Below are 24206 nucleotides of genomic sequence, written 5' to 3' on the forward strand. Positions count from 1 at the left end.
GCTGGCAAACTCCTATGTTTGTGCTGATTAGTTATAATGTCATTGGTTACAGTCAGCCGTTTCATCCAATCAGTTAATAGCCTGAACCTTGCAGGTCACTGTGCCTGAATGACTGGGGCTGTCAATATTGACAGTTCCCTCAGGGGTAGGTGCAGTATACGCTACGTGTGCGATCATTGCAGTTTTGCTTCTCCACATCTCCTTCATCTATAACCTTTCTTTACTCTAGAACAACTCAAGTGCTGGTAAACATTTCATTAAAGAAGCTTTCTAATGCATTACGATGTTCTTCACAAGTTCACAGTATTTTTTTTTGTTTTGTTTTTAGCACTGCTGTCTGTAATAATAAATGTATAGTGAATATAATGCATACGGGCACAAAGTGTTTGACTTGTTACACAAAATATATTTAGTTCTACCTGAGCTGTAGGTTGCTTTGTGCAGCTGCTAAAGTAGGTCATTGCAGTGAGCGTGTTGGTTATGGTAATTCCCATAAGCCCCCTGGCATTTCCTCAAAGGTTACCTAATACACAACACCATCGAATTCCTGGATCCACTGTGGTCAATGGATTTAACACAAACATGCATACAGCTGTGTTTAACTTCAAGGACTCAACAGTTTCAGCAGGACACAGTGGAAAGCTCGATAGTGCCACCTAGAGGCATTATGAGCAGATTTTTAAAACGCAGGTTCAGGATATTTGAATGGAGAGTGTAAGATTTTTTTTTTTTTAAATGTGTGGTATAAAAACAAGCAAACAAGCTTCGAAAGAATAACAGGATCAAACTTGGGAAAGTAGGGTTTATTAAACAGCATTAATAAAACTTTATAAAATGCTAATGTTCTGTAAGAAAATCATCATGTGAAGGAATTCACACAACTGGAATCCATTAGAAATACATTCAATTTCTTAAAAAACTATAATGCATTTTTAACACTCCATCAATGTGGGGTCATGATTGTAAAGTAGTTTTCAGCTTAGTGCATCTTTTTATTTATTTATTTTTCCAAACAAACTGTTGAGAGGATCAGGAGAATATATGAGGTCTGACGTGTGAGACTCCATCTGTAACAAAGGAAAAAACTAAGAGCAAAATAAAGAAAATAACTGCAAACTGAAGGAATAAACAGACATGGCTGGAGTGAACAGGCACGTGCAGAAATGAATGTTTTCAAATGAAACCAAAACTATAAATGTACACTTTTCTATGCCCTATGCTCAAACAGCACATCTGACTATTTGAGTCCATCCCACATCTTTGATAACTGAGATTTGAGGCCACATCTTACAAACCAGAATGTGGGAACCGATCCAGCTGTTTAATTCCTGAGGTGCAGAGCAGCTATTTTTGTACTCTACGATTTTCTGTCTTATCTTCCATGTGAGTCATGAGTTTTCTTACTAGAGGGTTGGTTTGGCTGTTCACTAAACTCAGAGCACAGCAATGCAGAGCATGAGGATGTTTTTCCAGGCATTGCTTTTGCTTCTGTTTTGCTCATTTAACAAAGTAAAAGCCCCAAAAGATAAAGCGTAAGAAAAAAAAAATCTGGTTGTGTCATGATTATATGGAAATGATTCTCTAAGCATTTTAAACTGTGTAAAACTATATATAAATGCAGAGGTTAGACTGAAGGAAATGAAGGCAGAAACATGATCAAAAAGGCAAGAAATATAACAGCAAACACAAAATCAAGAAAAACAAAAACATCTGTTGATGCTGCAAAAAAAATATGGAAGCCCTTGATGTTGGGCTGCCCCAATTCTCTGGAGCCATTCACATTGAGCTAGACTTCCATAAATAATGCAAAAGGATGGACCACAGACCAAATGACAGAGACTGTAAACATGAAGACACTGTGCATACAAGACGCTTAATCTTGTGCAGGGTTTTACGTGGCATCAGACCCAGGCGAGAGTGGACATAGAGCTGAGACTTGTGCCCATGCAAGGCCCCAGGGACGCCAAGTTTCTTCTTCTTTTTTTTTTTTTTTTTTTTAAAAATGACTGGTCACTTGGTGATGGCAGCACAAGAATACTTAAGCACATCAGTTGCTCTTGAGCAGCTCAATACAACTCTGCAAGAGAGTCACGCTGTTCTGTGGAGACAAAAGTAACTTGTATGGTTACTCCTGAAAAACAATCTGTTTTGTTGTAAATCATCAGAGCATTCATTGGGCCAAGGAATATGTAAACTACATATCACGTGCTTGTAATCATATGCAAGCTGAAGATGAATATAAGATGAATACATCTGTATTTTTTTTTTTGCTTGATTTAAAGATCTTTCTTTAGTGTCTTTTTGTCTCTTGGAGCATTCAAGTGAAGATGCCAGTAGATTTGTGTCTGTTTACTGTGCTGCTCACCTTGGCGTGCTTTATCTCAAGCTCAGCCATCTCTATGAAGTTCTTCCTGAAGGCCACAACACGTCTGCCCTTGAAACTGGTGAGTTCTATGAGGATAAGATTGTGCATTTAAATTTTTTTTTTTTTATGAATAAAGGCTTCCTCAGTCAATGCCACTTTAGACACAAAGAAACAAGTACAGAGAGCTTCTGTCACACACCTTTCTTCCCAGATTCTGAAAGCTTGTCAAATTTCTGCAGGCACTGCCGCTGGTTATCTTCCGCCTGTGGAATGTCCTTGCTCTTCAGTCGGGCCTTATCCAAGGCCTTGTTAGAGTTCTCATAGTCAGCCAACGCCCGGGCTCGCCTGTACAGAAGGTCCTGACAAACATGTTGGAAAAGGTTTTAAAAGAGCCAACACAGCCAACACATCAACTTTACAATATTCACATTTTTACTGTTCTAAAAATGCAATGAGAATACTGAGTATGTCCATTCAGTGCTACATTCACAGAGAGAACGCAATACATTCCTCTTTTATAGTTTCTTTCAACTCTTTCACGTGCTAGGGATTTTTAAGATACCACTTTGAGATTATTTGTGCTTTGTGACATGGTGCGCTATCCTGCTGGAAGTAGCCATCAGAATATGGGTGCACTGTGATCATAAAAAGTACTACACGGCCCTAAGAGTGCAAAGAATATCTCCACACCATTACACCACCATCACTAGCTTGAACTGCTTTCATGGTATTTACACTGAATTCTGACCCTATCATTGGAATTTTGCAGTAGAAATTAAGACTCATCAGACCAGACAGTGATTTGCCAATGTTCTATTGACCAATATTGGTGAGCCTGTGTGAATTGTAGCCTCAATTTCCTCTTCTGAGCTGACAGGAGTGGCACCCAGTGTCACCTTGGGCTGCTATAGCCCATCTCCTTCAAGGTTTAATGCGTTGTTCATTCAGAAATGCATACCTTCTGCATACCTTAGCTGTAATAAGTGATTATTTGAGTTACTGTTGTCTTCCAATCAACTAAAAGCCGTTATTTCCTGGCATCAGCAAGGCATTTTCACCCAGAGAAGTGCTGCTCCCTGGACCTTTTCTCTTTTTTGCACCACTCTCTCTGTGGGGAAAATCCCAGCAGAGCAGCAGTTTCTGAAATATTTAAACTCACTCATCTGGCACCAACAACCATGCCACATTCAAGGTCACTTCAATGACCTTTCTCCATTCTGATGCTCCATAGTTGTAAATCTGTCCCCCTTGTATAAAGACAGAAGACATGTCTCATGTCTCACCTTAGCAGCTTGGATGTCTCTCATGTAGTATCTCAGCAGCTCTGTGAGTTTTAGATCCTGGTCAGATGCCACTCTTCCCTCCACTTTCTAGAGACAAAGTTATTTTAAATTAGAACAAATCTGTACAGTATAAATGTGATAGTTTGTTGGTAGTTAAAGCTCTACTTACTCTAAGCTTCTCAAACGTGTCTGACAGCTTCTCAAGATTTCTGTTGGGGGGGAAAAAAAAACCCCACAGCAATTTCACGCAGAGTCATAACAGCACTTCTTTGTAATAAAAAAATATTTCATGCATTGCACCCACTTCTTATTTGCTGTTGTATCATCAGCCGCGAGACTGTTCAGAGTGGCGGAAATGTGAATATAATCATCCGCAATATCTGCAACAGAAATTTAAAAACTTAGCAAATTACAAACATAAATGAATTTATCCCAACCAATTAAACACTGTAACATAAACACTGCCGCACTTTTGTGTGCACGGGTCATTTTCTCTGCTTTGGCAGTGGAGTCTTTGATCTTGCTGTAGTAGTCAAGCAGGAAGGTTTTTTCCTGCTCAAAAAAGTCATCAACTTCCTAAACAGGAAACAAAAACAAAAGTTCTTAAGTTTCTGCTTCATGTGAGTTACTATCATACATTAACTACAAGCAGATCATGCAGAAGTCTCACCTTTACTCCTGAGATAAGGACTTCATCAGCTGACTTTACCATGTTTTTAAAGAATCCTCCAAACATTTCCTTTGCATTCTTTCGCCTCACACTGAGCTAAAATGACAGAATATAAACAGAATAAGAAATAATTCCGTAAAAGCAATATTTATTTATGAAAGCTTCATACATGATGCTGTGAGAACTAAATTAGGACTGAAGTAATATTTGTGAATCTACCAATAGTTCATTATTTTGCACAGATATCTACTGTAGGTATTATATATGGAATATTTAACCCTTATCCAAGCAAACACCGCTGCTACTGACTGACCACACAGATAAGTGTAATTGCTGATCACAGCAGGCTGCAAACAATGTGTCACAATTCTCCCCTAAACTCTGCTTCCTCTCTTTCCAACGAATAACCCGTGAAAGGAAGTCAGCACTATGAGGAACTCACATCCTGGTCATACTCCAAGAAAATCTGGAAATTTCTGTCTTTGCTTAAAATGGGGTGAGAAGACAGTCTCTGCAGGAAGATTTCATGCACTTGGACAGTTTTCTTAAACACAGCCAGGTATTCACTAAAAAGTACAAACAGAACACATTACACAAATATTTTTTTGGGAGGCGGACAATATTTTACACAGCTTATTGCTTATCTAACATGCCATGAATATAAAATGATACAATGAAAAAAAGTGTTTTGTTTGGAGTGCGACACTCACGCCTCCAGCTCTTGCTTCATTTTAGTGTACTCCTCTTTGGTCATAGTGGCTTCACCTTCCCCCAGTTTATGCATCTTCTCTCTTGGACTGTCAAAGTCAGGCTTAGGGGGTGCTGGAGGAATCTGTAAATGAAAAAGAAGGAAACAAAGGAATTTTCATTGCAAGTCAAATAGTTTAGTAGTTATGAGGTTTCCAAAAAAAAAAAAAAAAAAAAAAGGCTGCTTTATTCTTTTGGAAATGAATGTGTACTTGTGGTTTCTTTTGAAAGAGTGCACAAGGGCAAAAACAAACTGTGAAATTACAGCTTCCATCTCTGGGTGTGAGCTGTACCTACAAGTAGTCCTACTCACTATTAGGCCAGCATAGTCCTCTGTCTCCACCAGTGTGTCATGTAACCAGATGAAATCTTCATGCTGCCTGGGAACAGAGAACTCCGGCTTCTGGAAAGAGCTCAGTGTGGTCTGGGAAAACAGTGAATAGCACTCTGTAAATATTACTGACAACACATCAACAAATTATAGAAGTGATTAAAGGTTAGTTTATATGGTATTCTCATTGTTGAGGCACAAACATTCTTTGTTTTTACCTTTGTATGAACTGTAAACTTGACTTTGTCTCGTTCACAGAGTGCGTCAGGAATGTCAATAAGGAGAGAGGCATCGTTGTTTAGGTCCACAGACACAGAGCGCAACTAAGGAGAAATCAAAGACAAAAAACATGTCACTTGTGATGGACATATACTTTTTTGGTGTGTGTAGTCATTTGATTTTTAACACCGCTTTCAGGAAGTAGTCAACAGATCCTGTTATGATTCTTCACTTTATCATAAATGCCATCTGATTCACTTCATTTTGGTTTAGTTTTACTTTTTAATCTATATTGTTGCCCTGATACTTCTTGGAGAAACTGGATTCTGAAATCTAATTTGGACTTCATGTATCCTGACAGCAGACAGGCAGAGCTTAATTAACTGCTGCATTTCTACATGACGGCTCAATAATACTAATCACAAGATTCTGATTTTATATTTGGAAAATGAGTAGTGTCCACGTATATCTGTATGTGACTGACAATGTGCATTGTTTCAACGCCATTGGGTCTTCAAGAGGCCTCAACAAGCCTAGGGTGTCTTCATTTACTTTTTTTTTTTTTTTTTTTTTTTTTTTAGTACCTAAAAAAAAATAATGTATGCAATGTGCACAAATGTGTATGTTATTGTGTTTTAGGTTTACTCGTTTAAATGAAACGGTTGCAGCTGTAACAGTAGTAATTTCCCTTTGGGATCAATAAAGTATTCTGACTGACTGACTGAAATGGTCTATTCTACTCACATTTCATATTTCAGTTGTAACAGTATCAGTAAAAACTTCCCACTCAAGTACTTCCTCAAATCCTTATTTCTGTAGCTGCAGCTTAACAATACACAAACAGCTAGGAGGAAAACTGTAAGCAGATACAATGCTGAGTCCAAAGCCATCAGCCTGATTCAACACCCAACAAGGAATTATAAACAAAGTTAAAGAACAGTGCCCGCACATGCTCAGGTCCGGCTTGAGCTTAAAAGCTAGGTCCACACCCTTGCAAAATAAAGAGTAAACATAGCTTATAATTTACTGTCTTGCTGGCGTTAAACTTTGCTGTCAGTTTATTAGATACAGATCCCTAAAAATCCCTAATTTATCAGATTTTGTTGTAACTTGTGAGTGAGGATTTAATGCAACTTTGTTCTAGTTTTAGAAACCGTAACGTTGGTATGGTATGACTCAGTAGCACCACAAACCATCCATCCATCCATTCGCTTCCGCACATCCTGTTAAGGGTCGCGGGGGGGCTGGAGCCTATCCCAGCTGTCATAGGGCGAGAGGCAGGGTACACCCTGAACAGGTCGCCAGCCTGTTGCAGTAGTAATCTTTCAAAATTACTACTGGAAAGTTTAATTAGCACCTGTCAAAATACGAAAAAAAAATAGCTCACACAAAGACCACTGCGATGCCACCGTGCTTTGTGTTGCCCAGCTGCTGAACACAGTACTTTGATGGACCGAAAACACAGCAGAGCCGCTACATTCATGACCCAGATAGGTGCTCAGCTGAAAACGACCCTCTTTTTGTTATTAGGCATGAACTACACGGGACAGTCGAAATTCAGCACCGGCTACGTGACTTTTCTGTGAATTTGACGCAATATGTTGCACGTTTAAACACGGTTCACGCCACCCAAATTTCCCATCGCATCCACCGAGTTTTACACCACCCTTCTTGACAGCTTCATCGATAAAGCGCTGGCTAGCGTTAGCCAGAGGCTATCGTTATGCAGAACGAAAATAACTCAGTAACTAGTAGAAGACAGCCATTAATGTTAGCTATCTCGGTGCTGACTTTTCGTGCAGTTTACACTGCCGTGAAACGTTTAACCTACCTTTTCTTTGTCGCTTTCATCTATGGATGTCATGCTGGCACTGAAATCGAGGGAATGGCAGGAAGGGGACCACCGAAATAACTAAACTATGTGCAGGAAGCGAACTCTCCGGTGCTAGTTAGCTACGAGACGAACTGTCAAAACGTTTTTTGACAATTTCCCAGTGACGAAAATTAAATCCCGCCTCAGACAAATTTGACTGGGCAGTATGGAATTTACAAAAGCTGTGATTGGCTCTTCAACCAAATCAATCATGTCACATTCCTGTACCGTGTTCTGAAGCACGGGCCTAGCGGTGGCACACTTTTTTTTTCCAAGTAACGCACCGATAAGGATTAATGAGCAAAAAATATATATCTATGTAACTAAAATTAGGGCAGTCATGTCAATCCTACCGTCGAGAAAATAATTCGATGGACGTAGTTTTCATGTTAGGTTATGGGTAACGTAGTTTCTACAAGTTACAAACATATTCATGAAACTCAATTCCGAACTCAATTTCCCAGCTACGGGAGTATGTGTCACTAAAAGGCGCGCCGTTCAGAAACGGTCCCGTTTGTTCGGCGTCACAGCAGAACATGTTGGGGCAAGTATCACAGGCGGTGAAAATAAACACAAAACTCTTAAATGTACTTTGAAACTTCGGTCCTGCTGTAGTTGCCTGTAGTAATTTAGCTAATAACATACCGCCCTCTTGGCCAATTGTGTGAAAATCGCCAGAATGTTCACTTTTAAGCGAGTTTTGTCCGTCAGAGGCATCATTGTACCGCAAAGCACCTCCCTCGGTGTGAGCCACTTTTCTGCTTGTCATTGCTTACGAGCACCCAAAAGAAACAGTCCGTACAGTACAGTGGACACTGAGCGCTACTCTTATCTTGTGAAGTCTGTCATGTCGAGCAGGATCAGTTCCCAAACCCCAGAGACCCTCCAAGCGGAAGACGAACACGTTTATGGACCTGTTGTCAAAGCTCAAACTCCTGCAAGACCAGAGACGAGGGTGCCTAAAATCCTTCATCCGTTCTTAAACTGTCAAGAGACTCTAGAAACCGAAGAGCCAGAATCAGGACCTCCAGCTCGGATTGTGTTAAACAGAGGACAAGGCAGGTCTCTGGTACCGAGTGTGACCCGCATCCTTCAGCAGACCCTTTCCCCAGATCAGATTTTCTACCTGGAGAGATGGAAGAAGAAGATGATTGCGGAGCTTGGAGAGGAAGGCTTCAAAGAATACAGCCAAAGTAAGACTTGTAAATTCAGATGCATTAGGTTATCCTCTTATGAATGTAGTGAGATAAGTTGAAAGTGACTCGGTGTTGTTGTACTCAAAACAGATTTGTTTAGACAAGGGAAGCTTTTCCATTCAGCTTTGGAGGATGTTCTTATGTCACATGCAACATGGAAAGACAGAAATCCTTCAGAGTATCCACCTGAGGTGCAGGGATACATGCAGAGTGTCTCTGACATCCTGGAAGACATCCGTGCAGTGAGAGCTATTGAAAGCACCGTACAGCATGAAACGCTGAACTACCTGGGAGTTGTGGATTGTGTTGCTCGCTACAGGTTAAAACCCCTAATTTACTGACCTCTTTTCTCACCAGGCTTGACTTTTCTCATTTCTTTAACTATTCTCATCCAACTTTTTTTCTGCAGGGGTGTACTGTGTGTTATAGACTGGAAGACTTCCGATAAACCCAAACCATTCCTAAGCAACACATATGATAATCCTATTCAAGTAGCGGCCTATGCTGGGGCTTTAAACAGTGATGCCAACTACAAGTACCAGGTGATCTACTAAGATAAATGATGTGAAGAGCTTGTATTTAACAAATATTGTATTAACTGTATCTCTCTGCCTGGAGTCAGTTTGGTTAACAATATATCTTTGTGATTACTGTGTGCCACCCACTGGTGTTACCGCTGCAGGTTGAAAATGGACTCATTGTCGTGGCCTACAAGGATGGCTCTCCTGCTCATGCTCACCAGCTCAACTCAGAGCTGATGTTGGAGTACTGGAAAACTTGGTTGCTGCGACTTGAAGAATTCACAGAAAAAAGGTAAAGCAGTCAGAACAGTTTTTATTTTTTTGCAGAGTAATTTAAACTCAGATTTTTGTTTCATACACCATGCTCGATTCGTCATTTATACTTGAGTGTCATTTATACTTAGAGTCAGTGTCTAGATGATGGATGTTAAGCACTGAATGATGTATTTATGCACATTTGTAATGCAAATGGTTGTTTTTTTTTCCTTCTTTGTTTCAGATCCAGCTGTGCATCAAGTGCAGAAAAGAAATGAGTTGTGGAGAGAAAAAAAATCTAGCATGTTCGTTAAATAAGAGGGCCAAAAAAGAGCTATTATCCACATTTCTGACTACCATTGTTATTCCAATCCTTTTCTAAAATGATTTGCTTACATTGTGACTGCAACACATTAATATAGGAAGCTGTAAAATTACTTTTCTTTTTTTCTGTTTTTTTTTTAACTTATATTCTGTCCTTCATTGAAATATTTGACCATCATTGAAACCAAACCAGCCTTCCCTGTAAGAGGGATCTTCAGTGAAGCCCAGGTTTGCAAAGAGCCTGTAGGACATGGTGTTCTCCTCTTCTATGAAGCAGTAAACTGGGTAGCCCTGTGCATGATTCCTCTTGGCCAAGCTGCTCACCAGGATTTTGGCGTAGCCTTTCCCTCTGTGCTCTGGCAATGTATACAGCATTCCAATAGAACATGATGCATAGGTCAGAATCCAGGACACGGGCTTTCCCTCAGCATCCAGCACGCAGCAAGAAGGGAAGTTTGCGATCATGTTGCGGATCATACAGTCAGCCCCATCGTTGTTTCCGAACTTCCACATCTGGTTCACCAAGTCAATGTGTGATTCATTCAGAGAGCTTAGTGAGATCCCTGAGCTGACACGGAACAGAGCAAAGCCTGTTTTATTAATGAGATGTTAGACCTAAGACAGTGCTTTTTCTCATGCTATGATTGAGTGTGTGTGTGTGTGTGTGTGTATAATACCTGTCTGCAGAGGGAAGCTTGGACACATCCTCCAGTATCATCAAGTGACATGTTGCCAGTTTGTTGCAGGGTACACCTTTCTCTGATGCCACTGCTCTGAATATCTCAATGTGGGGGATACTGGTTCCTTTAATGGAAGTAATTAAATACTTGAATGTGTGAAACTTTTTGAACTGTTTTTAATTACTTAACTTGAATGATTTATTAAATCAGGATTAAAATTAAACTTACTCCCACTATGAGAAGTACAAAGTTCAATCATAAATGCATCCTAACTTTTTTTTTAATGGTGCCATATCTGCCTATCACTAAATGATAACAACAGCAGCACTTTGACCACAATGGAAAGCAATGTTTCTAAAAGCCATTTTACCCTTTAAAGTGAGAAGTACATGAATGAGTTTAAGCAAAACACCGGGTGTTAGGGTGTCTTTTCACTTACTGATGTAATTATTTAATAGAAAATGAGTGTAGAATAATGCACTTCAGTGACCATGTCTAGGGCTACTGTATGAGAGTGAGGGAATAAACAGTTCAATGACCTGACTTCCGAGCTATTTTTCAGTAACAATGCAAACAATAAAAAAGTTTGTTTCCATTACCAACACAAAGGTACCTGCTCCAGTCAATAACAGATGACCTTTTTAGGATTTCCTCTAGAACATCATCATCATTTGCAAAAACCAGTGTGTCTTTGAAGAGGTCACTCATCTGGAAGAAAAACCACACGTGAAACTACTGAATTGGCATTTAAACAATGTATTGTGTGTGTGTGTGTGTGCAAGCCTTTATTTCTGCACAAACAGTACCTGTTTACATTGTGGTTTGCACACAATGACGCGGAACTGTGGCCATCTGTCCACTAAAACCTTTACGGGGTCCGATCTGACTCTGTTTCTGAGCACCAGAAACCCGTAAACCTTAAATCAGTTCAGCAGTTGGTTATTTACAGCGCATGCGGCTCCTCGTTGAATTGACAGTGGAGCAGATCTGACTGTGCGTACCTGCTGTGACCGAGGTAAATATTTCTTCAGCTCGGTCTCTGCTGTTTTTAACTGATCTTCGGACAATTCCAAAGCCATTTTTATTTTATTTTTTTTTTCACTCTGGAAAAATAAACAGCGGACACTTCGGGAAACAGCAGAGGTGATCGGAAGTCGACGGTCTGCGACGGAAATGCTAAATGGGCTTTTTCCCCCCTCCAGGCTGAGGTTATGATTTCCACTTGGTTCGAGACGTAAAATTAAAGGGAACGTACGAAAACCATTGCCGCTTCCACCAGTAGCTCACACAGTAATTGAAGGTGACTAAAATTCAGATTTGTGTTCAAAATATAAAATGTAAACACATGAAAATGCTTTGCTGAACCCAGAGGTTAAGAGGAAAATGGAGGAATGTGCAATGATATGTCATTATGAGGCAAAATCTTGGAGGAATGTTTCTACATTACTAGCAAGGCTTACCCAAAACAAAGTGCCAGTGAGTGAATGTCACAGCTGTTTCTGCACAACCAGGTATCAAATTTAATACTGCAAACACAACACAAGGCCTTGAAGAATGAAACACTTTCTCGGGAATGTGAAACTTTTATTTTGAATTATCAAAACAGAAAAGGGGCGGGCATTAAAATGTGTTGAACTTGGATTCAGTTCACAATGGGTATGCTGGTAATTTTAGAGTCATGTAAGAAAGAAAGAGAACACATCTGTGTGAAGCAGGAAATTAGCCTCATATAAAAGAACAGTCAGCCAAAACAACGGGCTGTTTCTTTACTGCACAGCAGAGAAGGGGAAGTTGCTGACACATCGGAGGGAGTGTATGTGTGAGAGAAGGGGAATAAAAGGTGCATTGAAGAGCAGAGTGGCATGACATGAGTGACTAAAGGCTGAATGAGCTGAAATCATTTAGATGCTTGTTCATATTGAGTGACAGCAAGTTTTTAGTGGAGAATCGCTGAGCTGAACTAGACCATTTTGTTAGTTACAATACTGGTGTGCAATCAGGGGAGAATCTCGTGTTTGATTTTTTTGCCTCCTGAGGTTTGATTGTAAGCACTGATTACCTGGAGAATCATATTATTGGGTCACCTTGTTGAATTTGGTGATACTGCTTTGGCTTATAGAGCTGGCCTCTTTAACTGCCAAATAAAAAGTTTCTTCCACCTCATTACTCCTCTTATAATAACCCCGCTCACCTGTCCTCACTGGCAGATCACATAACTGTCTCATATTACTCATATGTGAACATAAATCTTTCCCTCAGCTGTGGACTCTCCACTCTATTCATACTCCCCAGTCTCTCTGACAGGAGGATTGTGTAAGATTCAAAGATTTTTATTGTCAGTGGCTGTCAAGGACATACAGGACAATCAAAATACTGTTTCTCTCTCACCTTAGTGTAAAATAAGAGTTAAGAAAAGATGAAAAGAAACTCCAGGGAATCTATAAAAAACAAATCGATGTACAATAGTGGCAGTAAATATAAAAAGTGGAATATAGTAACAGATGTACATGGACATATGAATATAAATAAAGAAATAGAACAGCATGTTAACATGGACAGTAGTGCAAATGACCAACAGCAGCAGGTATGACAGTACTGCAAGTGGTTGCAGTAAAGTGCAGTGAAGTGTAAAGAAAGCAGCAATAAAGATTTGAATGTACCGGGTCCCTGTGTGCAACCAGCTAAGTGTGTTACAGTCCAGGGGTAGGGGGCAGAGTTCAGTCTCCTGAGAGACTGAATAAAGCTGTCTGGTGGAACGGGCCCAGAGGCTCTGAAGGCAGGAGGCCGAACAGAGAGTGGGAGGGCTACTTGAACCTTGAACCTTTCAACCTCCTTGGCAAAGGCAAAAATGGACTTTTTTTAAAAAAAAACAACTTTATTTATAATTTCTCAGAATTAAACACATGAAGGAAATGAAAACAAAAAAACGTTAAAAACAAAAAAACAGACTGAAACCACAAAAGAAAGAAAAAAAAAAACAAACAAACAAAAGCCAGTCAAAACAGTCTGTTAGCCTATGAGTACATTGACAAAGGAGGATGAAAAAATATGCGTGTTAGTCCAGAGTGGGCAATTAAGCATGAGACAGAGAACTAAGGGACAATAATGGACTTTTTTAGTAGGGTTGCATTCATTTTAATTTTAATTCTACTTTTCCACATTAAGATGATTTAAAAAAAATATGATCTTGATAAATATATGTGATAGACATTCATTTTACCTATCAATGAAGCCAGATGACACACATCAATTAGTTAAACTGCAGGAATGTCTTAAAGATATTAAGGCCTGGATGACCTCTAATTTCCTGCTTCTAAATTCAGATAAAACTGAAATTCTTGTTCTCGGCCCCACAAATCTTAGAAACATGGTGTCTAACCAGATACTTACTCTGGATGGCATTACTTTGGCCTCCAGTAACACTGTGAGAAATCTTGGAGTCATTTTTGACCAGGATATGTCCTTCAATGCACATATTATACAAATATGTAGGACCGCTTTTTTGCATTTGCGCAATATTTCTAAAATTAGAAACATCCTTTCTCAGAGTGATGCTGAAAAGCTAATTCATGCATTTATTACTTCTAGGGTGGACTATTGTAATTCATTATTATCAGGCTGTCCTAAAAGCTCCCTGAAAAGCCTTCAGCTGATCCAAAATGCTGCAGCTAGAGTACTGACAGGGACTAGAAAGAGAGAGCAGATTTCTCCCATATTGGCTTCTCTTCATTGGCTCCCTGTTAAATCTAGAATAGAATTTAAAATTCTTCTCCTCACATACAAGGTCTTGAATAATCAGGCACCATCTTATCTCAAAGACCTCATAGTACCACATCACCCCAACAGAGCACTTCGCTCTCAGACTGCTGGCTTACTTGTGGTTCCTAGGATACTTAAGAGTAGAATGGGAGACAGACACCCTCTCTATTTTTAAGATTAGGCTTAAAACTTTCCTTTATGATAAAGTTTATAGTTAGGGCTGGATCAGGTGACCCTGAACCATCCCTTAGTTATGCTGCTATAGGCCTAGTCTGCTGGGGGGTTCACATGATGCACTGTTTCTCATTCACCTTATTTACTTTGTTTATACTCCACTCTGCATTTAATCATTAATTGATATTAATCTCTGGCGCTCTTCCACAGCATGTCTTTCTCTCCCCTCAGCCCAACCGGTCACAGCAGATGACTGCACCTCCCTGAGCCTGGTTCTGCTGGAGGTTTCTTCCTGTTAAAAGGGAGTTTTTCCTTTCCACTGTCGCCAAGTGCTTGCTCATAGGGGGTCGTTTTGACTGTTGGGTTTTCTCTGTATTATTGTAGGGTCTTTACCCACAATACAAAGCGCCTTGAGGCGACAGTTTGTTGTGATTTGGCGCTATATAGATAAAATTGAATTGAATTGAAATTGAATTGAATTGAATTTTGTTTAATCTAACTCAACAGTTGACTTCAAACCAAGCAGCCCTGTAAGAGGGATCCTCGGTGAAGCCCATCTTTGTAAAGAGTTTGTAGGACAGCACATTGTCCTCCTCTATGAAGCAGTACACCGGGTAGCCCTCGGCATGGAGTTTCTTGGATAAGGTGCTGATGATGATTTTGGCATAACCTTTCCCTCTGTGCTCTGGCAGAGTATACAATATTCCCATGGCACAGTAATCATATACCAGAATCCAGGACACAGGCTGACCCTGGCTGTCTGTGATGCAGCATGATGGGAAGTTACTGATGAGGTTTTTAAGCCTCCTGTAAGCCTCCTCATCTCCTCCAAACTTCCAGGTTTTATTCACCAAGTCAACATGGGAAAGATTAAGAGATGAAATCCTTGATTCAAGCTCACTGTTTAAAAAAAAAAAAAAAGAAAAAAAAAAAGTAATGAAACAACATAATTTACATCACTCTGAAGCTCATTTAAGTGAATTAAGTGCAGATGTCATGAAATACATCTTTATTATCAGACTATACCTGTCAACCACCGGCATGTGGAGATGGTTGGTGTCTGGCAAATACAGAAGATGCACTAAAATGCTGACTTTGTGGTTAACTCTTCTGTCAGAAGACACTTGTTTGAGCATTGGTGCACAGGAAAAATCAACTCCTGTTGAACAAAAACATTCAAATAGAAGACTTTTTTGTTTTCCCTTACAAAACACTCTACCAGTAGGTTGCAAAACAGCGTTAAAATTGTGTTACTATTATTAGCAAAATTTATCTTCAAGAATTAAAATAGTCAATGCAGAAAAATTTCCATATGACTTTTACATTTTTATGTTAAACACTACTGATTATTACAAAATCTACCGATGCATTACTGGCCTTGAATCTGTAAAACTTCATGTTTTGTCTGTAAAAATATGTATGTAAATAGTAACAGCTGTCAAATAAATGTAGTGAAGTGAAACCCACCATATTTAGCGCTTATTTTACGCATTTAGCCAAACTCACCTCCTATTACAAAATACCTGCTCCAATCAACTGTATTCTCCTCTGTCAGCATTTTCTTTACAGTCTCTTCATCCGTGCTGTAGTGTGTCACCTTTTTCATGAAATTCAGGGCACGTTTGTTCTGTGACATAAATAAAAGACGACATAATCATGTGACATACAAAAAAAAATCAGTCTGGAAAAGCAATGCCCAGTTTTCCAACGGGATTGGAACTCACCTCGGGGTCCGGTCTGCAGATGATGACTTTAAAATCCGGCCATGCATCAACGACAACTTGCAGTGTAGTCGGTTTGTTCCTGTTGATACCGTACAGAAAACCGTACACCTAAAAGCATGAAACACTTAGTGCTGCAAAGGCTTAAAAGCACAAAGGCGCACAATTTTGTGTAGTAGTTACCTTATAACTCTTCGGAAAGTGTTTGAGCAGAACTCCTTCAGCGATCTGCAGCTCCTCTCTGTTCAGGACCTTCATGCTTGGACAGTGGAGTTTTCTAACCAATGCACTTTAACCTCTACAGGGCCCTCTGCCTAGTGACGTTACATCCGATACCAATGCCCCGTTGCCTGTATCGAGTAAAGGGGAGCGTTTCCAAATAAAGCCTGTGTCGGGGTCCCTATATTTTATTAGTATATCACGTGACAAAAGACAAACCCGTTTTATGAAATCACGTGTCTGTCTCGTGATTCGAGTTGCTCAAAAACTTTGATATACCACCAATATTACGTCATTGATATACCACGATCAGGATATAGTTATTTAATCACTTTGGAATACCTCACATGGAGATTTTGACATAATAGCTGCATAACTGCGTTAAAAGGTCCACTAGCCCACATGTAATGTAACAGTAGGAATGCTGTCAAATGACCAGCAGATGTCAATCCTCCTAAATGAGCTGGTAAACGGCGCTTTGTGTAATGGAGATTTTGGTAAAGCAGGAGGCCTCCAGGCGCCTCATCATAACATCTCTACCGCTGCCCTCTCTCTCTCTCCACTCTTTTGCTCTGCTCTCTTCTTTCCTCTGTCTGTGTGAGTGTGTATGTGGAGACTATGCTTTACTTTCTAGAGGCGGGGTACGTGGAAATGTCTCCGCCCCTTTAATCAAGCACCTGCGATCCAGCACCCCATTACTCACCTGTTTGCTGTGCTGTTGATGAAGATTTTGGCAATAAGAGACTGCTGCTTCGACGCCTGATCGTTGCACCGGAAGCGGTAACGCAAGCGCTGCTCCTTTAAAACCTTTTGTCTACTTACCTGTCCTCCGCCATCCTCAGCACGCCAGCCACAGGTAGAGGGTGAGACTGCAAGCTCACTCGCAGAAGAGCCAGAAAGAAGAGAGAGACTTGTGGAGACTGCTGTCTGAGTAGCAAACAAATCCTGCCTTAGGACTGTTGTGTTTTACAATAAAAACTCGCTTTAATCTTCCCACCGTGCTCTGCACTTGTGTCTAAGTTTTCACGGAGCGTAACAGGCTCTGTTTCTGAGCGCCTGAATGGACGAATGAATGTGTGAATAAGCTACATGTTCATTCAAAGGCTGGACCCTTGTGGTTTCTATTATTTCAGAAGCGTGTACAAAGCTATCGCAATATCAGTGACGTGTAGGTGTCAAACACTGGTTATTTACAGTACATGGAAATCCATGTAGAATTAACCTGCTGTGACTGAGACTCGAGTAAGCACGAAGTGATTTGGTTCTTACTCTGGACAACCATGGAGACTGTTAATTGCACTGCTGCTTAAAATGACGTATTGTCAAAGGGAAAGGCAGCAGAAAACAATGGACTGCTTCTTTATTGCACAGCACTTTCATTGTTCTTACGTTAACCTTTTGCCTCCTGGGAATCAAATTATTGGGTCACCTTATAGAATTTGGAGACACTGTTTTGGCTTATGAAGCTGGATGCTGCCCTCTTTAATTGCTAAATAAAATAAGTTTCTTCCACCTCATTACTCCTCTTCTAACATAATTAAGCCCATTCACCTGTCCTCACCAGCAGATCATGTAAATATCTCATATTACTCATAAGTAAACATTTCCCCTCTGCCTTTGTCAACAGACTTGGTCTGACACAGAGGTAATGTTACTGATTTGTTTTCTAGCAGGGTTTTTTTTGAAAGGCACAAATTAGAGAATACCTTTGGAGCGGATCTGGATCCAGGAAGGTCAGAATTCTTTACCATTGTGAAATAGTGGAAAATTGGAAATTTTGCACCATATCTTTACAAAGATATATCAAAATAAAACTGTGAGACAGTGCCTTAATGTTCTCAAGAAAGTATAGCACCTTCAACTACTCCCTTGTTCACCAGGGGTCACCACAGCGAGTAGTTCTGCATGTTTGGCAGATGTTTACTCCTGATGCAACACACAAGGAATCTGTGTGTCCTCCAAGAAAGTATCACATACTCATTTAGATCCTTCAGGATCCAGGGGCTCAATTCATGCATGGAATTTTCAACCTTACCTGTGGTACGCAGGCTTGGACAGTTATTGTTGTATTATTTTTTGTCAATCAATGCCCTCACTTATTCTTTAATTTTGTACAGCCCAGGTTTAATGCAGTCCTCCTGGGATATTTGCTGTACACTTAAGAGTATACACTATCATAATATATTATGGACTAAAAGTGATATTCTTTCAAACAGAGGAAAAGAAAAAGGTGATGCTAAATTTGACTTTTTATGTGGGTTGATTTCATTTTAATTCTATTTTTACAAATTAAGAAGATGTGTACAAAATTACAAATATGATAAAAAAAAAGTTAGCTGCACATTTAAAAGATGTATATCCAATTTTAATGATTGTTGGATTAACAGATGAACACGACCCCACTCAAAACCCCTGCAATGAATCAGAATCCAGTCAAAACTTCTCAAACTATTGTGTTTACAGACAGAATCACAAGCATACTATCAAAAACATAATCTCCTTGGTAGAGGCAATAATGGACTTTTTATTTGGGCTGCAGTCATTTTAGTTCTACTTTTCCACATTAAGATGATTTTTAAAGATTATGAACTTGATAAAAATGTGTGCTAGACATTCATTTTGTTTAATCTAACTCAACAATTGAATTCAAACCAAGCAGCCCTGTAAGAGGGATCCTCGGTGAAGCCCATCTTTGTAAAGAGTTTGTAGGACAGCACATTGTCCTCCTCTATTAAGCAGTAGACCGGGTAGCCCTCGGCATGGAGTTTCTTTGCTAAGGTGCTGATGATGACTTTAGCATAGCCTTTCCCTCTGTGCTCTGGGAGAGTATACAATATTCCCATGGCACAGTAATCATATACCAGAATCCAGGACACAGGCTGACCCTGGCTGTCTGTGATACAGCATGATGGGAAGTTACTGATGAAGTTTTCAAGCCTCCTGTAACCCATCTCATCTCCTCCAAACTTCCAGGTTTTATTCACCAAGTCAACATGGGAAAGATTGAGAGACGAAATCCTTGATTCAAGCTCACTGCAAAAAAAAAAGGAAAGAAAAGAAACAACATATTTTACATCACCGAAGTTTTTAAGTGAATTATATGCAGATGTCATAAAATACATTTTAATTATCAGACTATACCTGTCAACCACTGGCATGTGGAGATGGTTGGTGTCTGGCAAATACAGAAGATGCACTAAAATGCTGACTTTGTGGTTAACTCTTCTGTCAGAAGACACTTGTTTGAGCATTGGTGCACAGGAAAAATCAACTCCTGTTGAACAAAAAACATTGAAATATAAGTCTTCTTCATTGTTTCTCCTTTTAATAAGACTATACCAGTAGTTTGTAAAACAGTGGCGGCGCGTGGGGGGATTTGGGGGGGCGCTATAGCTCCCCCTGGAAAAGTCATAGCACCCCCGTAGCACCCCCAAGAAAATAGCTTGTGTTGAGAACTGAAAGAACAAATGATCCTTCATAGCACCCTCAGAAAAATGCTTAGCCCCCCCTTAGCACCTGCAGAAAAATATTTCTGGAGCCGCCACTGTTGTAAAATCAGAAAAACTGTGTTAAAATTGTGTTACTATTAAGTGTGACTATTTAATTTTGGTAGCGCCCTTGCTCATTAGATGGGGAATGTTGGTTGACGCTTTACGGTACGTCGGAGTGTGACGTCATTACGTTAATGTGTTTGTTCTCACCATGGGAACCGTCAACACAGAGAATCGGACGGAAAAATGTGTCTTGTGTGCGTGTTGTTGAGAGGCTCCTGTTATGTTAAATAAATATGCCTAAAGGCTAAAAGGAAATGGGAGTCTCGTCTCGCGTGTCCATCCACATGCAAGAAGAAGAAGGCTACGCGACCAAGCTCAACAACTATTATTATCAAAATTTATCTTCAAGAGTTAAATAGTAAATGCAGAAGAATTTCGATATGACTTTTACATTTTTATGAAACTCACCATATTTAGCGCTTATTTTACGCATTTAGCCAAACTCACCTCCTATTACAAAATACCTGCTCCAATCAACTGTATTCTCCTCTGTCAGCATTTTCTTTACAGTCTCTTCATCCGTGCTGTAGTATGTCACCTTTTTCATGAAATTCAGGGCACGTTTGTTCTGTGACATAAATAAAAGACGACATAATCATGTGACATACAAAAAAAATCAGTCTGGAAAAGCAATGCCCAGCTTTCCAACGGGATTGGAACTCACCTCGGGGTCCGGTCTGCAGATGATGACTTTAAAATCCGGCCATGCATCAACGACAACTTGCAGTGGAGTCAATTTGTTCCTGTTGATACCGTACAGAAAACCGTACACCTAAAAGCACGAAACACTTAGTGCTGCAAAGGCTTAAAAGCACAAAGGCGCACAATTTTGTGTAGTAGTTACCTTATAACTCTTCGGAAAGTGTTTGAGCAGAACTCCTTCAGCGATCTGCAGCTCCTCTCTGTTCAGGACCTTCATGTTTCTTACTGATGCAGTTTTACCAGCTTGCTGATTTAAAACAACTCATCTACTAAAATGGAACAACCTTTATAAATTATTAACAGTTCAGTCAATCTCTGTTGGGTTACTATGTTACTGTAAATGATGAGTGGACTGATACTGAAATAGCGGTACTTCCGATGCCAGACCTTTATGCTTTAAAATCGATTCTGAAATCCAAGTATCAATACTTTCAATACTTCAGTCATTTGAGATAGTGTATCTTGACAAGAATACGTTAGAAATAAGTAACTAAATTATTGAGATCTTGCCTAAATGAGACTGGGTCGATGGGAACTACTTTTTCTTCGGCCTTGTAATGCGTAAGGACATAATGCCTAAGCGCACCGTGCTGCTGCGGCTCGCTCACTCAGTAGTGGATACTGCAAGATTTGGTATCAATCCGATACCAACTAAATACAGGGCAGTATTGCCGATACTGATATGATACCGATACTTTTTAATAATTATGAAGAATTTTATGAATTTTAATTTTCCCCATACATTGTGATGTCTGGATTTTTTTTTTCTTAAATAAACTGTACAAAATGATCACTCAAGAATAAATTAAAACTTTTTTCAGGTAGTGTCATGTCCCAGGATTTTGGTGCATGGGTGTGTGTTTTTCTCTTTCTTTCTCTCCTCCATGATGTGGGCGTGCTTGGGGACTGGTTCAGAGCCGTCTGGGAGGCGGTCTCTTGAGACTCCTCCTTCCTGGGCAGGTGTTTGGCATCGCTTCTCCACACCTGTGACAAATTGCCTCATCATGCAGCTCTTCTTAAGCTGCAGGCAGACCTTCAGTCTTCGCTGGATCATTGACTGAGTCACAGTTAGTGTTGGCCATTCTCTGAGTTGTTTCCTTGTAAACGTTTACCTTGACTTACCTGCTCTCCGGTCCTTGCGTCAGATCCTCCGTGGACGTTCCTGCCTGCCTGCCTGCTCCGTCTCGTCTCCAGTCACCGCTCACCACGCTGCCAGCCACCCACTCTCACTAACCCTGCCACTGTTCGCCCCCTCAGGATTCCTCCCTGCATCCCACGTCATCAGACACCGCTCAGCCAGAGCTCACCGACTCATCTCCTGAGATCCCCATTCACGATCCCATCCCGTTTTCACTGTAAATAAAACTTACTGTTTCATTTCAGCGATTGTCTGTGTCCACTCCTTCCCCACGCCGTGACAGGTAGAGTGTTCAGTAAAGTATAATACAAAATGTAATAAAAAAAAATATCCCTTCATTCACAAATCATCACTCCACAACATTATAAAACATTTACGCTTCCGGCCCGCGATTTGATCAATCTATCAATCAATCAACTTTATTTATAAAGCACTTTAAAATCAAATGCAGTTGGCCAAAGTGCTGTACAAATCTAAGCACAAACAAGACAGGCATAAGATAAGAAAAGGATTAATAAATAAATAAATAAAACCACAGCTAAGAAAATAAAGAAAACCAACATCTCAAACTGAGTTAAAAGCCAATAAGAAAAAATGTGTTTTAAGAGAGGACTTAAAAGCAGAGAGTGAGTCAGCCTGCCTAATGTGCAAAGGAAGATCGTTCCACAGTTTTGGGGCAGCAACTGAAAAAGCACGGTCACCTCTGGACTTCCTCTTTGTCTTTGGAACAGCCAGCAGTGCCAGATCAGCTGACCTGAGTGAACGTGAAGGAACGTATTGACTTAATTTGGGCATCAAGTTTGAGTTCACTGTCCAGCTTCACACCTAAGTTTGTTGCTGTCAAAAATATAAGACAATTCCTCCCTTTAAGTTACTTTTTGACATTTCGCTAACTCTTCTTAATTGGAGGGGAAAGCGAAATGTCAAAAAGTAACTTAAAGGGCCAAATTGTCTTATATTTTTGTCATCAAGTCGCGGGCTGGAAGTAGGGGGCGGGGCTGGAGGTGGCCCGTGGGCCGCTGACAAATTCCGTTTTTTCCCCAAGTAAAATATGTTAAGTGTCACGTGATGGTATAACGTCAAAACACTGCGGGGAGAGGAGGAGCAAAGTGTGCCTGCTCTATGCTGTGGCAGGAGCAGCAGTCGTCTCACAACTTTAATGAAACCACAGCATTGCATACAGGAGAGAAACTGAAGCTAAAGTATTGATCTCATTACACTGTATTGATCGATATCAATACAGTGGAGCCGTTCGGGAGGGGGGGAGCGCAGTGGCATGACGCTATGTTGCGCCTTCAAAATAAAAGCACGCGAGTTAAAATTTTTTTCTCCTCCGCGGTGTAATTTCTGGGTGGGACAAATGCGCCTGTCTCCAATATTGGTGGGGACTCGTCCCCCCCGGTTCCTACGCCTATAATTGCACCACTTTTTTTTAGATTTACCAAACACATTAGGTGTTTTTGCACAAAGTATTGGTATCAGATGGGTATCGTCGATACCAGCTTGAATTTTACTCAGTATTGGATCGGAAAAGAAAACTGTGGTATCGAATATCACTAATTACTGCATTACTATGATTGTATGTTAAATGCACTTGTCTCAAAAAATACAAGACTGAGGTCAAGTGAGCTATCAGGTAACTTCCTGTCACAATTCACCCTGTGGGTGGTCTTTTGTTTGTCCTCCAAGCTTGGGTCCTCTACCTGAGCCCTGGGAGCTTAAGGGTTCTCTGCAGTATCTTAAATGTTCCTAGGACTTCACTCTGGAATCTACTGGAGCCACTCTCCCAGTTTGGGGGTCACTGCCTTGAGTGCTCTGATTACCACAGGGTACCCTGTTGCCTTCACCTTCCACATCCTCTCTAGCTCTTTAGTCCTGGATTCATATATTTTGCAGGTGTGTGAAAATTCCAAACAGCTGGACCAGGCTGAGGCTGACTACTGACCTCGGTAACAAGCTCTTCCCTGCCTCTTTTATGCTTTAACGTTTATAGAACCAATGCTGACTGCATTATATTTCGCATGTTTATCCGCAGGATCCATTTTCCATCCATCCTCTTCCCTTCCACTTATCCTTGTCAGGATCAAGGGGGGGCTGGAGCTTATCCCAGCAATCACAGAGCAAGAGGCAGGGTACGCCCTATAGAGGTTGCCAGTCTGTCGCAGGGCTAACAGAGAGCCAGACAACCACTGACACTCACAGTCACACCCACGGGCAAGTTAGAATCACCGATTAACCTAACCCCAGTAACTGCATGTCTTTGGACTGTGGGAGGAAATCTGAGCACCTGGAGAAAACCCATGCAGACACGGAGAGAACATGCAAACTCCACACTGAAAGGCCCGAACCAAGGTGGATTCGAACCCAGACCTTCTTGCTGTGAGGCAGGATCCATTTTAAATTGTAATTTAAATGTTAGATTGTCCAATACGCCACTGCTGATTGGTTCAAGAAGAAAACTGTTGTAGAATGGCC

General features: G+C 40.5%; 5 protein-coding genes across 6 annotated transcripts; 1 reads left to right on the top strand and 4 right to left on the bottom strand.

The window, feature by feature from the left end:
• Positions 1-1978: 1978 nt before the first annotated feature.
• snx5 (sorting nexin 5) lies at positions 1979-7610 on the bottom strand. Its single transcript, XM_030748710.1, has 13 exons — positions 7447-7610; positions 5615-5719; positions 5379-5489; positions 5029-5150; positions 4761-4884; positions 4319-4414; positions 4119-4224; positions 3953-4028; positions 3818-3857; positions 3649-3735; positions 2565-2724; positions 2366-2451; positions 1979-2098 (listed from the first exon to the last, which is right to left on the bottom strand). Exons 1-13 carry the CDS (start codon positions 7477-7479, stop codon positions 2048-2050), a joined length of 1197 nt encoding a protein of 398 aa, XP_030604570.1. The 5' UTR covers positions 7480-7610; the 3' UTR covers positions 1979-2047.
• Positions 7611-8002: 392 nt separating this feature from the next.
• mgme1 (mitochondrial genome maintenance exonuclease 1) lies at positions 8003-9843 on the top strand. The gene is made up of 5 exons (XM_030748711.1): positions 8003-8681; positions 8775-9003; positions 9094-9226; positions 9367-9497; positions 9705-9843. Exons 1-5 carry the CDS (start codon positions 8168-8170, stop codon positions 9736-9738), a joined length of 1041 nt encoding a protein of 346 aa, XP_030604571.1. The 5' UTR covers positions 8003-8167; the 3' UTR covers positions 9739-9843.
• Positions 9844-9914: 71 nt separating this feature from the next.
• Positions 9915-11623, bottom strand: LOC115793647 (glycine N-acyltransferase). The gene is made up of 5 exons (XM_030748712.1): positions 11466-11623; positions 11271-11381; positions 11064-11172; positions 10462-10588; positions 9915-10352 (listed from the first exon to the last, which is right to left on the bottom strand). The coding sequence occupies exons 1-5, from the start codon at positions 11541-11543 to the stop codon at positions 9941-9943; spliced, it is 837 nt and encodes a 278-aa protein (XP_030604572.1). The 5' UTR covers positions 11544-11623; the 3' UTR covers positions 9915-9940.
• A 3182-nt stretch (positions 11624-14805) lies between these two features.
• Positions 14806-17103, bottom strand: LOC115793693 (glycine N-acyltransferase-like protein 3). 2 transcript variants are annotated; one of them, XM_030748795.1, is made up of 6 exons: positions 17041-17103; positions 16302-16468; positions 16122-16229; positions 15904-15994; positions 15424-15556; positions 14806-15297 (listed from the first exon to the last, which is right to left on the bottom strand). In XM_030748795.1, exons 2-6 carry the CDS (start codon positions 16374-16376, stop codon positions 14898-14900), a joined length of 807 nt encoding a protein of 268 aa, XP_030604655.1. In that variant the 5' UTR covers positions 16377-16468; positions 17041-17103; the 3' UTR covers positions 14806-14897. The 2 variants fall into 2 exon arrangements, with proteins under 2 accessions (XP_030604655.1, XP_030604654.1); XM_030748794.1 differs by having other exon boundaries at positions 15904-16024.
• Positions 17104-18587: 1484 nt separating this feature from the next.
• On the bottom strand, positions 18588-21187 carry LOC115793691 (glycine N-acyltransferase-like protein 3). The gene is made up of 5 exons (XM_030748793.1): positions 20736-21187; positions 20556-20663; positions 20339-20459; positions 19479-19611; positions 18588-19370 (listed from the first exon to the last, which is right to left on the bottom strand). The coding sequence occupies exons 1-5, from the start codon at positions 20808-20810 to the stop codon at positions 18971-18973; spliced, it is 837 nt and encodes a 278-aa protein (XP_030604653.1). The 5' UTR covers positions 20811-21187; the 3' UTR covers positions 18588-18970.
• Positions 21188-24206: the final 3019 nt, after the last annotated feature.

The sequence above is a fragment of the Archocentrus centrarchus genome, chromosome 15, assembly GCF_007364275.1.
Source record: "Archocentrus centrarchus isolate MPI-CPG fArcCen1 chromosome 15, fArcCen1, whole genome shotgun sequence".
Lineage (NCBI taxonomy): Eukaryota > Metazoa > Chordata > Actinopteri > Cichliformes > Cichlidae > Archocentrus > Archocentrus centrarchus.

Excerpts from the sequence above, each read along its gene's own strand:
- snx5 (XM_030748710.1), bottom strand. The coding sequence starts at position 7,479 with ATGACATCCATAGATGAAAGCGACAAAGAAAAG. Across the intron at positions 5,490-5,614 it reads AGTTTACAGTTCATACAAAG|ACCACACTGAGCTCTTTCCA; the intron begins GTAAAAACAAAG and ends CTGTTTTCCCAG. Across the intron at positions 2,725-3,648 it reads GAGACATCCAAGCTGCTAAG|GACCTTCTGTACAGGCGAGC; the intron begins GTGAGACATGAG and ends CATGTTTGTCAG.
- mgme1 (XM_030748711.1), top strand. The coding sequence starts at position 8,168 with ATGTTCACTTTTAAGCGAGTTTTGTCCGTCAGAGGCATCATTGTACCG. Across the intron at positions 9,227-9,366 it reads ATGCCAACTACAAGTACCAG|GTTGAAAATGGACTCATTGT; the intron begins GTGATCTACTAA and ends TTACCGCTGCAG. Across the intron at positions 9,498-9,704 it reads GAAGAATTCACAGAAAAAAG|ATCCAGCTGTGCATCAAGTG; the intron begins GTAAAGCAGTCA and ends TCTTTGTTTCAG.
- LOC115793647 (XM_030748712.1), bottom strand. The coding sequence starts at position 11,543 with ATGGCTTTGGAATTGTCCGAAGATCAGTTAAAAACAGCAGAGACCGAG. Across the intron at positions 11,173-11,270 it reads GCAAACCACAATGTAAACAG|ATGAGTGACCTCTTCAAAGA; the intron begins GTACTGTTTGTG and ends TTTTTCTTCCAG. Across the intron at positions 10,353-10,461 it reads AAGCTTCCCTCTGCAGACAG|CTCAGGGATCTCACTAAGCT; the intron begins GTATTATACACA and ends GTTCCGTGTCAG.
- LOC115793693 (XM_030748794.1), bottom strand. The coding sequence starts at position 16,376 with ATGAAGGTCCTGAACAGAGAGGAGCTGCAGATCGCTGAAGGAGTTCTG. Across the intron at positions 16,025-16,121 it reads TCTGCAGACCGGACCCCGAG|AACAAACGTGCCCTGAATTT; the intron begins GTGAGTTCCAAT and ends TTTATGTCACAG. Across the intron at positions 15,557-15,903 it reads CAGGTATTTTGTAATAGGAG|GAGTTGATTTTTCCTGTGCA; the intron begins GTGAGTTTGGCT and ends TTTGTTCAACAG.
- LOC115793691 (XM_030748793.1), bottom strand. The coding sequence starts at position 20,810 with ATGAAGGTCCTGAACAGAGAGGAGCTGCAGATCGCTGAAGGAGTTCTG. Across the intron at positions 20,460-20,555 it reads TCTGCAGACCGGACCCCGAG|AACAAACGTGCCCTGAATTT; the intron begins GTGAGTTCCAAT and ends TTTATGTCACAG. Across the intron at positions 19,371-19,478 it reads CACATGCCAGTGGTTGACAG|TGAGCTTGAATCAAGGATTT; the intron begins GTATAGTCTGAT and ends TTTTTTTTGCAG.